Source organism: Truncatella angustata, assembly GCF_020726525.1.
Source record: "Truncatella angustata strain MPI-SDFR-AT-0073 chromosome Unknown BKA67scaffold_5, whole genome shotgun sequence".
NCBI classification, from domain to species: domain Eukaryota; kingdom Fungi; phylum Ascomycota; class Sordariomycetes; order Amphisphaeriales; family Sporocadaceae; genus Truncatella; species Truncatella angustata.
The window spans coordinates 2,655,617-2,668,963 of NW_025763385.1; the positions used below are offsets into that span (position 1 = coordinate 2,655,617).

Below are 13,347 nucleotides of genomic sequence, written 5' to 3' on the forward strand. Positions count from 1 at the left end.
CAGCCTTTCTACAATGCAGTGTCGCTATAGTGTCCGGAGCTTGCCGTCAAACCCGAGAACCCGAGCGGCTCTCCCAAACCCCTGACATCTTCGGGCGACAATGCGAACTGCGGAGCCCGTGCAAAGACTATTCTCAACACAACGGGCACTATCTACTGCCACAGCCACGCAGGCAACGAGATTGAAGTGCATACAAGCTCATTGAGGTCCACCGCCCAGGCCTCTGGTTGCCGTATCTGGAAACTAGCCTTGTGTTCCCTATGTTGTGCCTCGGGCGGAATGCGACTCAATGCGAAATGGCCACTACCACAGCCGAAGCAGGTTGAAGATACTTAACTACACCAAATGCCACCGTTGTAGAAAATGAATGTACCATATAAACTTGTCAATAGGACAGCAACAACACCGATTATAACACAGTACTCTTTCACTCTTTTTCGCATTTCTTCGGCAAGCCTTTTCTTTTTTTTCCCCCTTTCCCCTTAGGAATCAAACGATATCAACCGACACCATGGCAGCTCCAGAGAAGTTCGTCTTCTACAACTACACGCCGTCTATGGCTGCGGCAGTCATATTCATCATAGTATTTGCCCTCTCTGCGCTATACCACATCTGGCTGCTCGTCAAGAACCGGGTATGGTACTTTATCCCGTTCGTGATAGGATGCCTATGTAAGTCTATAAATAATTTGGCCGGTGGGATTTGATACAGGCAAACACTAATCGCCACGAATTATAGTCGAATGTGTTGGTTACATCGGGCGAGCAATGTCAAATGCCGAGTCACCGAATTATACCAAGAATCCATACATCATCCAATCTGTTCTACTGCTCCTCGGACCGACACTTTATGCGGCATCCATCTACATGATCCTGGGTCGCTTGGTGGTGCTTCTCGAGGCAGATAACTACTCGATGATCCGGCCGAAATGGTTAACGAAAGTTTTCGTCCTCGGCGATGTCCTGTCCTTCTTCGCGCAAGGTGGAGGTATGTCTAAAGACGGCCGCTATGCGGTCCACCCGTCACATCGGAGTGTGCAGTAACTAACACCATGACTACAGGAGGTGGAATGTTGACGACGGCCAAGACGCAAGACGACGTGCGCCGGGGCGAGAACATCATCCTGGGCGGCCTGGGCATCCAGATCCTCTTCTTCGGCTTCTTCGTGGTCGTGACGGCCGTGTTCCACCGGCGCATCCGCAACGACCCGACGCCCAAGTCGGTGCGCATCTTGGCGCCCTGGAGGAAGCTGTTGTACACGCTCTACGGCACCTCCATGCTCATCATGATCCGATCCATCTACCGTGTGGCCGAGTACGCCGAGGGCTCCGGCGGCGAGCTCCAGTCCAAGGAGTTTTGGCTCTACATCTTCGACGCCCTGCCCATGGTCTTCGTGGCTCTCGCTTTCAACTGGATGCACCCCAGCAAGGTCATCAGCCGTCAGACCACCCTCGAGACCTCGTCATCGTATGCCATGGAGGACGGCCTGGAGAGTTCGAGATCCGCACGCAACAACGAATACAAGTGAGTGGGAAAGAAGTGCTGGGAGGGCGGTCAAGATTTGTCGAGGCTGATGGGAAAAGTTTAGTCGTTTGTGATACGAATCGCTCATACCCATGGTCAAACTGGAGCGACTGGGACAGAGCTGAGAGATCATAGAGATAGGGCATAACTCCTTTTTTAGAGCGCTTGTATTCATTTTCATTTTCATTCTTTCCTTTGTACAACTCACATAGGCATGGGATGGTCCACTATGCGCCGTTGACTGGGCATTACACGCGTTAATACCTTATAAACTTTTCGACCTCTGCACCAATGAGTATTACCATGCGTCTACCAAGCACTGTGGGGTTGATGGCTGACAGTCGACTCGGCGATAGAAGCACCGCCGAAAGCATTCGCAGTTCGCTTTCGTCTTTACCAAATTTTCATATATGGCAGAGGTAGTCAAGAAGGACAAATTTCGTGGAACCGCAACTTGTGACCTTGAATCTATTCTTGAAAGCGTTGTGAGCTGCATTGCGATTGGCAATCCGGCAGAAGTTGCGACTTGCAAGATTACGCTTGGAGACACGATCCAACAGAGGTTGGAGGCGGACTCCAGCACAAGTCTCGCGGCAGATCATACACACATTCTCATGCTTGTCGCAGCACTCACTAGGTTTCACGGATATTGAACGCAAGATTTCAAGTTGGAGTAAGACACATGCGCTAGAGAAGACTTCTAGAAAACGTCGAGGGCTAAGCTCAAGATTCGCGACCCAATCGGCAGACGCGGGACGAAGCCAAGAGCCAAAACTGTACTTGTTGATGCTTGCAGCCCTGCCCCTCACAAGCTAGGTTAATAGGCTTTGATGTGCCAGGATTCCCAAAATGCTGTAGCACAACAGCTCAACGCTATGCATGCTCTCTCTGTGCAAATATGATCGCGGACTGCAAATGCGCTGCGCCGATTCACAACTCCACAAAGTCGTATATCCGATGCCGTGCCCGACTTGACGAGCAGGCGGCTTCGGAGTGGGTTCTGGCGGTGAGATGGAAGTGCGGGATTATGATATATGACTAAAAGGACCAAAGTGTAATGGATGCTATTATCTAAGAAGATGTGCATCGCCTTATCTTGTTGTCATCCATCCAAGACCTTGTTTCGCTTGCAACATCACTTAGGGGTATAGCTTCAAACTGCTGCTTCGCGTCGAATATCACTTAGGGGTATAGCGTTCGCAGCAGTATCACTTAGGGGTATAGCGCTGATGCGCGGGTTGAAGAAAACATGGCAATCGTCGGGTTCAACCGGCTTTTCTCAGGTAAAAAGAACTCAGGGATGATGGAGGGAGTGCATCATGGGAACACAGATCAACGTAGGTCGTCGCTTGCGGCATAAGCTGACCTGCTGATGGCAATTCAGAGATGTAAGGAACAGTTGACATGCCTTTAGAGGAATGTGGTTCATGGCCCGGGCTTCCTCGAATGTACGTCCCGGGCTGCCTCTAAGATTAGGAGAATTAACAGGCCTGTCGAGAGGGAAGGGGGAATGGGGGTAATGCTGGGAATGCTGAGAGGCTCTTAATAGGTGTTCTTTTTGGGCGTCTTGGCGGCTTTCGTGGGGCTCTTTTTCTTATTTAGCGCAATCTGCACGCCTAGCTGTCCTAGCACTAGATTTGACTTGCATCACTCAAGCAATCAATCCATCCAGCCATCCATCGGACCCCACCATGGATCACAGGCAAATGGAAGTTACCTAATGAAAGCAATTGCCCCTCTAGGAAACAAAAAGTCAGGGACCGCGCTCGAGTAATTGCTTGAATATCTCTCGACTCTTATAACAAAGAGCTCCTTCAATCCCTCATTCCTTGCCTACCTCGTTTTCTATCTCTCCTCAAAACAATCCGACCCTTGCATTATCTTGTAGACCTCGACCAAAAGGTTCTATACCGGGAATACACCGAGCGCATCATATCCTTCCACCCTATTTCTACGCAGCAAGGCGCGGCTACAGTCACGATGAACACTTCAATGGTCAAATCCAAGTTCTTACCGAACCCTGAAGATATCGGTGTTGTTGCTGTTGGCTTTTCAGGTGGTCAGGTAAGCAGACAACCGTCCAGTTTGTGCAAATTGCACTGCAGTCCTGTACTCAGTAGCCAGCAACTAACGAGACGTCTGTGGCAGTGCAAGCCTGGTGTCGATGCTGCTCCCAAAGCTCTGATCGAGTCTGGGCTTCTTACGTCACTACGAGATGAGCTCAACTATAAGCTTCACGGTGACGATCAAGTACACTTGTACACCGACCTTGTACCAAAGGAAGACCCACCCTTCAGGAACATGAAGAACCCCAAGGCAGTGAGCAGCGTTACTGAGAGATTGGCCGATCAGGTCTACTCGCATGCCAAGGAAGGGAGAATGGTTCTGACCCTGGGAGGAGACCACTCGATCGCCATTGGCACCATTGCCGGTACAGCAAAGGCCATTCGCGAGCGCCTCAACAGGGAGATCGCCGTCATCTGGGTCGACGCCCACGCCGACATCAACACCCCCGAGTCCAGTGACTCGGGCAACGTGCATGGTATGCCTGTAGCATTCGTGACTGGTCTCGCCAAGGAGGAGAAGCCCGAGTACTTTGGATGGTTGAAGCAAGAGCACATGCTCAACCTCAACAAGCTGGTGTACATTGGTCTGAGAGACGTCGACTCTGGCGAGAAGAGAATTCTGCGCGAGAACGGCATCAAGGCTTTCAGCATGTACGATGTCGATAAGTAAGTCCCACGCAAATCTCGTATACGTGAACGCCATCTGTCAACATCTGCTAACATATTGTGCCCTCTAGGTACGGCATCGGTCGCGTCGTCGAGATGGCGCTTGCGCACATTGGCAACGACACTCCAATCCACCTTTCATTCGACGTCGATGCGCTCGACCCCATGTGGGCTCCCAGCACTGGCACACCTGTTCGTGGAGGTTTGACATTGAGAGAGGGAGACTTTATCTGCGAGAGCGTACACGAGACCGGCAGCTTGATTGCTGTTGATCTTGTCGAGGTTAACCCTAGTCTGGCAACAGATCACATTGGTGCTTCTGAGACTGTTCGCGCTGGATGTTCGTTGGTGAGATGCGCTCTCGGAGAATCTTTGTTGTAGGCGGTCTTCAACTACCTGTAGTGCTTTCTGAGCCGGAGACAGTTCCCATTGGATATAGTCCAGTGGTCTGAGGCGCGTAGCCGGAGTACGGAGATTGGGAGTTCTGCTTCGTCAATAGATCAAATGCACCACTGTACCTTACAAGAGCATCGAATCGGTCAAGCTCCAGCGCTGCATCGTGACATAACCGAAGCTCTTTTGGAAGCGAGTATGGGACGCCCCGAAGCAAAGTTCCAACGGAAATGTTTTATGACAATTAAGCCTTCGAAGTTATGCAGCGGTCTGGTGCGTTTTCATGTACATGGCAGTAGTCCGCACCAGCCATTTATTTCCACTTCCAGCCACCTTGAAAACGTCGGCCAAGTGGATTGGTCGACGATCTTGGGCGATCCGGCTGACTCCGCTCACTCACTCACCAAGCGCATAACAGCACTAACAGAAGCTTCACGGGAAAACCAATGAATCCAGTCAACATGAGAGCTCTGAATCAGGTTGAAACGATGATGGGGAACTGTTCTTGAACACAGTGAGGCTTCAAGACAGACTGTCTTCTCCCCACGACTGAAGAAATAAAATCCTGATGTGTTTGTGCATGTACTAACCTAGCAAATGGTAAAAGATCATGTCCAAAGAGTGCTAAGCTACAACCCCGGCCGCTGTCAAAGATCCCTGAAGCTCTCCTTGCGTATATCGTGGAGAAATTACCGCGCATCCCGGGATCTAACTATCTTGAATTAGCACGCGGGTACGCGATCTGGCCGACACCAGTGCGTCGCATCTTCTTCTTCTTCGCAAGATTTTTTTTACTTTCACACTCTGGCACAGACACTCCGCAAGCCTCTGACCGACAATTGCGAAACTGGCCCAATCCCCGGACGGGAGTCAATCGGGCGCAATCTACACTTGGCTTTTGGCAAAACAAAGCCGCAAAACCCAAAACCCCCCTGGACGCCCGCCAGTTCATCGCGACTCCACCGAGGCACTGAGCTGTCGCGGGGCTCTGTACGGAGCACTGCTTGCTACAAGGTCCCATACAGTACCTTGCGTCCCCGGCGCATTCGAGCCCAATTAATTCCCATCGCATCGACGAATCGGCCACCCATCACCGCGCGTCAGAAAGGATCCCTCTGTTGAGTTGGCGGTCGAGCCATCGTGAGGCAATTGGGCTGTTAGGGAGAAGCTTGCTTCCGATCGTATAAGTTTTCTGGGTACGCTGCCAGTGCTGGGCTGCGCGTTTTCCTCCACGTTCGCCATAAGGTTTTCGCATTTGGCGAAGCAAGACAAGCCAAACAAACCCATAAAATCCCACTCGAGAGACGTTTTGCATCGCTTTGGGTGACTCACCTTGAACACAGAAGGAGGTTCAGGGACACTCGACGTGCTACTAGCGACCCATTCTGAACATCTTTATTTCACGTCGCACTTCAACGTCTTGGGCAGAGTGTCTCGCATAGCTCTCTGTTCGTGTTATCGGCGTTGCAATCTCTTCGGGGAACACTAGAGTCACCCGAGAAACGCTACAATGGCGTCGACAATCACGACGGGGACGGGTTCGCTCGTCTACCAGCCCGGGCGGATGGCCAGAATCCACAAGTACCACTGGCCTGCTGTCCAGCTGAATGTCTGGATGATCATCATGCTAGTTGCAGCATCCCTCCTTATTGGTGTCTTTGCCATCTTTATTCAACAGCAACGTGTACTGAACCTGGCTGTTCCTTGGTGTGTTTTTCTTCTTCTACACCTCGCGCAACCAATTGCAAATGACTAACGTGCTGATCTTCAAAGGTACTTTCCCTATTGGATCACCGTCGGTTCGCTCACAATTCTGTTCATCCTTGGGCTGTTATGGCTCATATCGCAGAGACGGCTTCTACCATCCATCGTCATCATTGGCGCGTTCATGTTCTTCGTGCTGTGGATGGTGGGTCTGATCGTCACTAGTATAGAGCTTTGGGGTCCGTCGGGCTCCGTCAACTCGAACTGCCAGAATCTGGTTTTCAACCAGAACACCAACGCCTTTAATCAACAAGAGAAATTGGCTTGGATGGAGCAGCAGAGCATCTGTAAGAAGCCAAACCGGCCAGTACGTTTCCCCGACACCGGCTAACTCGTATATCCAGGTCAATCGTGGCAGGCAGCTTGGTCTTTCGCCTTGATTGGTTGCATATTCTTGCTGTGGATGATGATCATGGCTATTCAGGTCTTCTACGATGCTTAATGGAGTCATAATGTATGGTGGAGTGTGATAATGTGGCAGCATATACCGGCGTTTTGACTATTTCTGAGTTTGACCTATTGTACTTGACTTTTTCGACATGGTGTAAATGAGGAGTCGAGAACATTTGATACGATAATGGCCAGCACGAGCAATGAAGATCTGATGGATATATCTATGAATTTGGAGCACCAGCACATTTGTGAGAAACGACACGTTCGATATGATGTCTTGGGGTATATTATTATTTTCCGACTATTGCTACTATGGATAGTCGAGTTTAGGTCGTGCAATCATTCTTTTATCATTAAAAGGTTCTTCGTACACTTCCTCCAACAAGGTTGATAACCTTCTCTAGTTGGAGTACTTGGGGTCGACCTTGCTTCTGTGGAGCTAGTCAGTAACAATCGCTTTTTGTTTGTGACGGGGCCCTTCCGAAGAGAAAACGTACCCAGTGACCTTCTCATAGCCGCTGCGGAGAGCGTCGGTGGCCTTCTCCTGCTTATCCTTGCCGAACTGACCCTCGTGGCCGGACTTCTTGACGCCGAACGCGGTGGCCTTGTCAACGTAGTCGGACTGCTGGCCCTGGGTGCCAGTGCCTTGTTGCTTGTTTCCGCTAAGGGAAGAGGCTGCGTTCTTGAGGGCGTCCATGATGATGATTTGTGTGGGTAATTTGATATTTGAGAGATTTTGGATGATGATTGTGTTTGGCAGAAGAATTAGTACCGAGACAACGATATTCTCCCATCTACCGGCTGTATCTGGTCTACTTATATACGTCTTGGAAAGTATAACTAGAGCTCTAAGCTGATCGGTGACGTTGAGCTTCCCCAATTCTTGAAAGCAACCCCGCAATGGTTCATGGCTGGCTGGCGGAAGCAGCACGTAACCCTTCTAACGCATAGGAGGCAGTACGGGTGCACTTGTCATGGTTGGCCGAGTTCTAGAGCACACCAAACCTGCTTTCACGGGCGCCAGAGATCAAGCTTTCCCTCCTGCCAAGCCCTCATCCCGATCTGAGATACGTCAGGCGAGTGTCCTACTGTTGTCATCGGAGCTAGGCTCGTGTAATGGGGGGCGGCCGCCTGGCGTCATTGGCTGGGGGGCCAGCCCTCTGCCGTAGTGGAAACAGCCCCCAAGCTCACACCCTTACCTAGCTGTAAACCTCCCCTTGTGGGTCAATCACAGCATTGCACAGGCCGACAGAAATAAGACAACTACATGGCCCATCAGGTTAACCAAATAATGCACTTCAGCTTCCGTCTTGGAATCATGTCGATCGATAACCTGCACATTGAGACTCCTCTCGAGGAAAAGCGACATTGGCCGTTGACCACCATATTGTAGGACTCAAATGCGGTCCTTCAATGGGCCGTGCGGCTTCTAGTCCGCTTGTGGATGCAACTTTTGAGAGCTTGTCACCTCGTAGCTTACTACGTACCGGCCAAGTCGATGGTATTAAATCGGCTAAGATTGCGGACCATCGGAAGGTCTAATTCAGGCCTCCAAGTTGGAAACCCAGGCAACGGGATCGCGAACCTGAATGAGGTCAAGAATACTATATCGTTTAGTATGCTGTCACTGCAGGCAGTATGCATCCCCCATCAACACTCCTGGCGAAAAGGGCCCCTGCCAGCCAAGCATTATACACCAGCGTTGCGTATTATGAATTAATGAGGCCATGACCGTGATGAAGTCATCACGTATCGCAAGCAACGACGACGATGAGGTTAACAGTTGTCGAAAGTCCCAATGACGCTTTTGTTTTCTTGTGCTTTTGACCAATGTCGCATCCTCGAGTACAGATACGTCAACGGTTGGTCGTGGTATACGCATGAGCCTTTGACCGCCGGACACATTCGGCTTCTACATGTTCTTCTTAAGCAGTTACGGCGACGAATTGCAGGTCCAATTTGTGGTAGGTCCAAAAGATACGCCTGTGAACTGTCATGCGGGTTCGCATGTATAGGGTAATGTGCCCCTTACAACCCAGATCTTCTGTGGTGGCCAAGCTGTTCACTTCACTGCTCGAGTCTCCCGTCTACCAAACTTGACCACATGGCGCGTGACGTATGCCGCTGTCGTACTCTGGATGAACTCGATTGTGTTGACCATGCCGGTTTAACAAAGAAGGTACAACATGTTGCCCAGATGACGTCCATGTGCTCCAAAGCAGATTCTATACGGATCTGGCTAGGTGATGCGGATACAGGTTTCGATAGCCTAGACTCCCAGATTCACCAGCACCTCGAAATAATCCCGGAAGCCATAGATGATCCTCATGTCAACAGGAAAAGCGAAGAACTTCTAGTTCGCTAGGATCAAGAACGTCGGGAGCGAGGCGAGGAAAATCTCGGGTGCCTCAATGAAAGCCGTTAGTGGTTGAAATCCAACATACCGGACTCAACGAAAATGGGTCTTCCAGGACACAATGCTTAGTGACAAAACAGTTGTGTACTACGGAGAGCTATGCACGCCATTGAGTGCCTTCTCCGAAATTTATCTTCGGGTGTTCGCCTTCTCTGTTCGACTTAGCAACCAACAAGTGCCTGTTCTGAATGAGGTCAGTCAAGAGCGCTTCGTGTTCCATTTGTACAATATAGGTATCTTGTACCTAGCACGATAATACGCCGTAGACTCACAGCTCCATATAAATGGATACTATCCGGCCAACTTGAAATACTAAGTGCATAGTCCCTCACGATCATATTTCCAGTATCACGGCCTTGGAATCAACTCGGAAAGCAATCACATGGCTGCTATGGACGACAAGTATCAATTATGAGTCAAGGAATACTTCCCCGAATTCACTATCTAGCAAGTCTTGGAGAAAAAGGATCTCACCGTCTTGGCCATATCCAGAAAAACCTTGGATATAGGGAATCGCCTTGGTTGTGTGAATGGTGGTATCAATTCCAGCAGAACCAACCGCCAAAGATACCTTCACGGAATCCCAATCTAGAATATCAAGAACAAGTGGGCCTGGTTGGTTGTTCTGTCCGCCACCTCTAGTTTTCTGCAGGCAGGCATCGACCGAGGTATTTGAGAATCCTGAAGGAGAAGGTTCTGGAGTGCAAAGCGATGATTGTCGACAAGATAAAAGCCGCGACCAAGACTATCTCCAACGTATTTCTGCCGTCATATCCCAAGCACACTCCTCCGAATTTCGGCAAAATCAAGCAAGCCTATGTCAGGTTGTTCAACTCAGCTTCCTCGAACACGCCTTGGATGTCTTATCGGGGGCGTGTCTGGGCTTTGTCACTTTGTCTGATGAGGACTTGTAAAAAGTTTCGACTCTTGAACGTGACCTCCTCCATGATAGAGTCGATCTTGATTTTTTGGGCCTCTGCGGACTATCGTTCTCCATGATTGGCTCAATTATAAGGATGGAAATGAAGCAGAGGCAATATGACTCGAGACAATACTTCTTTAATTCCGCTCCGAGACAACAATTTTGAACAATGTTATCGGCAAAATATCATGTCGTACTGTGGAGGCCGAGTCGGTGCAGTCGACTTGGAGGCCAAGGCGGGCGATATGGTCTGCATTATCTTGCGCTCTTAGTTCCATTCGTCATCATCTAACGACGCAATGCATGTTTACGATCACCGGAGAGAGTTATATCCGGGGAGTCATGTATAATTACATCAAGGTAACAGGCGAGGCTCCTATATTTAGCGGACACTGGAAGTTCACGGCTGTTTAGCATGCTCCTTCTCAAACGAGCTCATTTTGCTAACAACAGCCCGCTACTTGCGTCACAATGCGTCACATCAATGCATCTCTCATTACAATATGACCGCTTATTATCAGATTATCATATTCAAAGCCCACGTTTCGGTACCACAACCGCTCGCCATGTAACTGACCGGGGTTGGCGCAATGGTTTTGAAAATCCTCAGCAGCTTGTTAAAAAGTCATGTCGTTGGCAACCAGATTTTCTCATCCGGAGAGAAGATTTACTTGCGTCTTAGCCATTCCCATTTTGACAGTCCACTTCCCTGCACCTTCTCTAGGTTTCACCTGCACATCGAACTCTTTTATAGGGGTCAGAACCGCGGCCACGTCGCTATACCTGACGGCCGGGTTCTTTTCCCACTGACCGTCGCTAGTGTTGGGTACGAGATCACACCCTATCACTAGTAGCGCCACTGTGATCAGGATTTCCGTCGCTGCAAATTGCCTCGCTGGGCAGAGGTGTGGTGGCGTACCCCAGGCTAGAAACCCGCTTGGTGGAGGAACAAAAACCTTGGAGCCGGGCTCTTGTTCTTTATTCCTGTTCTCTGTAAAACGATACGGATCGAACGTCTTTGCTGTTGGACCCCACACGTCCTCGTCGTAATGGATTGGGGACCCAGGCATTTGCAAATAGTTGCCCTTGCGCAAGAGGTAGCGCCCGTTATCGATAAATGTATCGGCCATGACCTTTCGGATATTTGCGTGGATGTGATGCATGCGCTGCGTCTCCTGAAAGATGGAAAACAAGAGGGGGCATTGTGTTTTCAGAGCTGCAATGTCGAGCACATTTCCCGCTGTATCTCCTCCGTCCTTTTCTTCAGGGTTCCTGATGATCGCATGTTCCTCCAATTCCTGCCTGACTTCTTCAACCAAGGCGGGCCGCGAAAACAACTCCCAAATGGTCCAGTACAGCGTCGGTGTCGTGTTACCAAACATGGCCACGCAGAAGAGAGTTTCCTGCTTTGCGGCGTCCTCAAAGTCCATGCCAGCAGCCTTTACTACACGCTGGCGGTCCAATACCACCTTTGAAGTTTCGTCTTGCAGCTTAATACAGTACTTAAAGAAAGCCTTGTGGACAACTTCCCGCTCCTTATTGGCTTTGCCGAAGAAGTCTAGACCTGCCATGTGTGAACGGAGGTGGAGCTGCCATCTCCTGTTATCTTTGTTAGTTCTGCCACAAACGGGTCGATGAGACCATCAGGGCCCGGGTGACTTGGTTTGGCTTCAAGGTCAAAACGGCTGAACTTACCAAAATGCTTTTTCAACCTCCGGGTCCTGGAAAGGATGCTCTGTGCCAAAGAATCCGCAGCTGCTGGCCTCTACGATCAGATGCTGAGTCCAACCTAGCAGGCCCACCGTCTTCCCCTTCCCACCGTTGACGAGATCATTAACCAGGGAGATCACCGAGTCCGCCATGCGCAGATTCTGGTCGTCCTGATGGGCACCAGGCAACAGCGCAGTTTTCACCACTTGGCTGTACTCGTCGACGAACGGTCCGTCGAAGAGACCGCATGCTGGCTCCGAGTTCCCCGCCATCTCCCGTGCCACCACTTTCACGAACGGGCGGAAAGAAAGCGTTTTGGAAGCCTTCTGAATCACCGGTATGAGGCGCCGAGATCTGCTCACGTAGATCTTGAGGGCGATGATGTCGAGGGTATAGATCTCGTCCTCAGTTCTTGCACTATTTACAGAGTTAGAGGCATGATTTGAAACCAAGATGTACAAAAAGGCTTTTCTCCACCATCCCCAACCCAAGTAGCCCTTTCACTGCATCGCACTCGCTAGTTTTCGGAGAGCCACCGGTAGAAATCACCAGATTCCTATGCGGCATTCGTCTTATCCAGCGGAACTTACCTGGTCTCGTTGTAGTATACCGTGCCATACTTGACGATGCCGAGGACATGTCCGATCAATGGTATCCGCGATGACACACGCCTCGGCTCGCGCGCGTCATCTCTGAGGCCGAGTGCATGTTCCACAACATAAGCCAAACCGAGCAGCCCGACAAGGGCGTAAATGAGTTCGTACAACATCGCGGGCTCGTAGGTACTTGGACTTGTTAGAAGCTGGAACAACACTGCAAGCGACAGTTTTCCATCGATGTACGCGCATCAGCGCGAGGAAGTTGTCACGTCTTAAGCCCGTAGGTAGGTAGAAACGCTTGCTATACTAGAAGCGTCTTAGGCGCATATGCATCATCTCGATTTTAGGTCGGTCATAAAGGCACAAGAAATGTTTATCTAACTATGAGTGCCCAAACAGAGCTAGTCTAGGGTTGGATTTGCTTCGTGCTAGTATGTGGTACAGCTGCTCGTTTTCTCCGGATATCAAGGACATATTGGCTGCATATTCTTGAATTCATTTTGGGCTGTCGTACTATGTACTTTGTACCCTGTACTGCGTAGTCTATACCTGGCCAATCAGCGAACGTGCCTACGGCAACAATGCATACAGTAAGCCGGCGCCAGCATGCATTTTACTATTGTGATGTGAGCACCTTTTGTCAATAGTGTCTTGGTTTTCCTAAATGCAGGGAAGTTCCTGGGACGTCCCTGCAGCTATGTCGCAATGCAGTCTTGCGTTACATAGTACCAGGATACAGTCACATACCTGGCAGATAATCTTCAGCAGTTGTGGTAGCATTGATGCAGCAGCTTAAGCCGATTACATACTAAACTTGCCCATTGGTGAGCGATGCCAAGGTCCCCACAGAGGCGCATACAGGATCTGACATCCATGGATGTTTCCAGATTCGTC

At 50.2% G+C, this 13,347-nt stretch overlaps 5 protein-coding genes across 5 annotated transcripts; 3 read left to right on the forward strand and 2 right to left on the reverse strand.

The window, feature by feature from the left end:
* Positions 1-209: 209 nt before the first annotated feature.
* Positions 210-1,731, forward strand: BKA67DRAFT_313763 (RTA1 like protein-domain-containing protein). Its single transcript, XM_046096164.1, has 3 exons — positions 210-671; positions 739-987; positions 1,062-1,731. Exons 1-3 carry the CDS (start codon positions 512-514, stop codon positions 1,526-1,528), a joined length of 876 nt encoding a protein of 291 aa, XP_045957593.1. The 5' UTR covers positions 210-511; the 3' UTR covers positions 1,529-1,731.
* A 1,773-nt stretch (positions 1,732-3,504) lies between these two features.
* BKA67DRAFT_659944 (arginase) lies at positions 3,505-4,637 on the forward strand (the record flags this gene model as incomplete). Its single annotated transcript, XM_046107537.1, has 3 exons — positions 3,505-3,588; positions 3,673-4,256; positions 4,328-4,637. The coding sequence occupies 3 exons, from the start codon at positions 3,505-3,507 to the stop codon at positions 4,635-4,637; spliced, it is 978 nt and encodes a 325-aa protein (XP_045957594.1).
* Positions 4,638-6,159: 1,522 nt separating this feature from the next.
* Positions 6,160-6,855, forward strand: BKA67DRAFT_519231 (uncharacterized protein; the record flags this gene model as incomplete). Its single annotated transcript, XM_046098081.1, has 3 exons — positions 6,160-6,356; positions 6,423-6,700; positions 6,758-6,855. The coding sequence occupies 3 exons, from the start codon at positions 6,160-6,162 to the stop codon at positions 6,853-6,855; spliced, it is 573 nt and encodes a 190-aa protein (XP_045957595.1).
* A 214-nt stretch (positions 6,856-7,069) lies between these two features.
* On the reverse strand, positions 7,070-7,629 carry BKA67DRAFT_569167 (uncharacterized protein). The gene is made up of 2 exons (XM_046103090.1): positions 7,304-7,629; positions 7,070-7,237 (listed from the first exon to the last, which is right to left on the reverse strand). Exons 1-2 carry the CDS (start codon positions 7,501-7,503, stop codon positions 7,207-7,209), a joined length of 231 nt encoding a protein of 76 aa, XP_045957596.1. The 5' UTR covers positions 7,504-7,629; the 3' UTR covers positions 7,070-7,206.
* Positions 7,630-10,794: 3,165 nt separating this feature from the next.
* Positions 10,795-12,623, reverse strand: BKA67DRAFT_519276 (cytochrome P450; the record flags this gene model as incomplete). Its single annotated transcript, XM_046098084.1, has 3 exons — positions 10,795-11,743; positions 11,840-12,271; positions 12,445-12,623. The coding sequence occupies 3 exons, from the start codon at positions 12,621-12,623 to the stop codon at positions 10,795-10,797; spliced, it is 1,560 nt and encodes a 519-aa protein (XP_045957597.1).
* Positions 12,624-13,347: the final 724 nt, after the last annotated feature.

Excerpts from the sequence above, each read along its gene's own strand:
- BKA67DRAFT_313763 (XM_046096164.1), top strand. The coding sequence starts at position 512 with ATGGCAGCTCCAGAGAAGTTCGTCTTCTACAACTACACGCCGTCTATG. Across the intron at positions 672-738 it reads GTTCGTGATAGGATGCCTAT|TCGAATGTGTTGGTTACATC; the intron begins GTAAGTCTATAA and ends CACGAATTATAG. Across the intron at positions 988-1,061 it reads CTTCTTCGCGCAAGGTGGAG|GAGGTGGAATGTTGACGACG; the intron begins GTATGTCTAAAG and ends CCATGACTACAG.
- BKA67DRAFT_569167 (XM_046103090.1), bottom strand. The coding sequence starts at position 7,503 with ATGGACGCCCTCAAGAACGCAGCCTCTTCCCTTAGCGGAAACAAGCAA. Across the intron at positions 7,238-7,303 it reads GGCTATGAGAAGGTCACTGG|AAGCAAGGTCGACCCCAAGT; the intron begins GTACGTTTTCTC and ends CTAGCTCCACAG.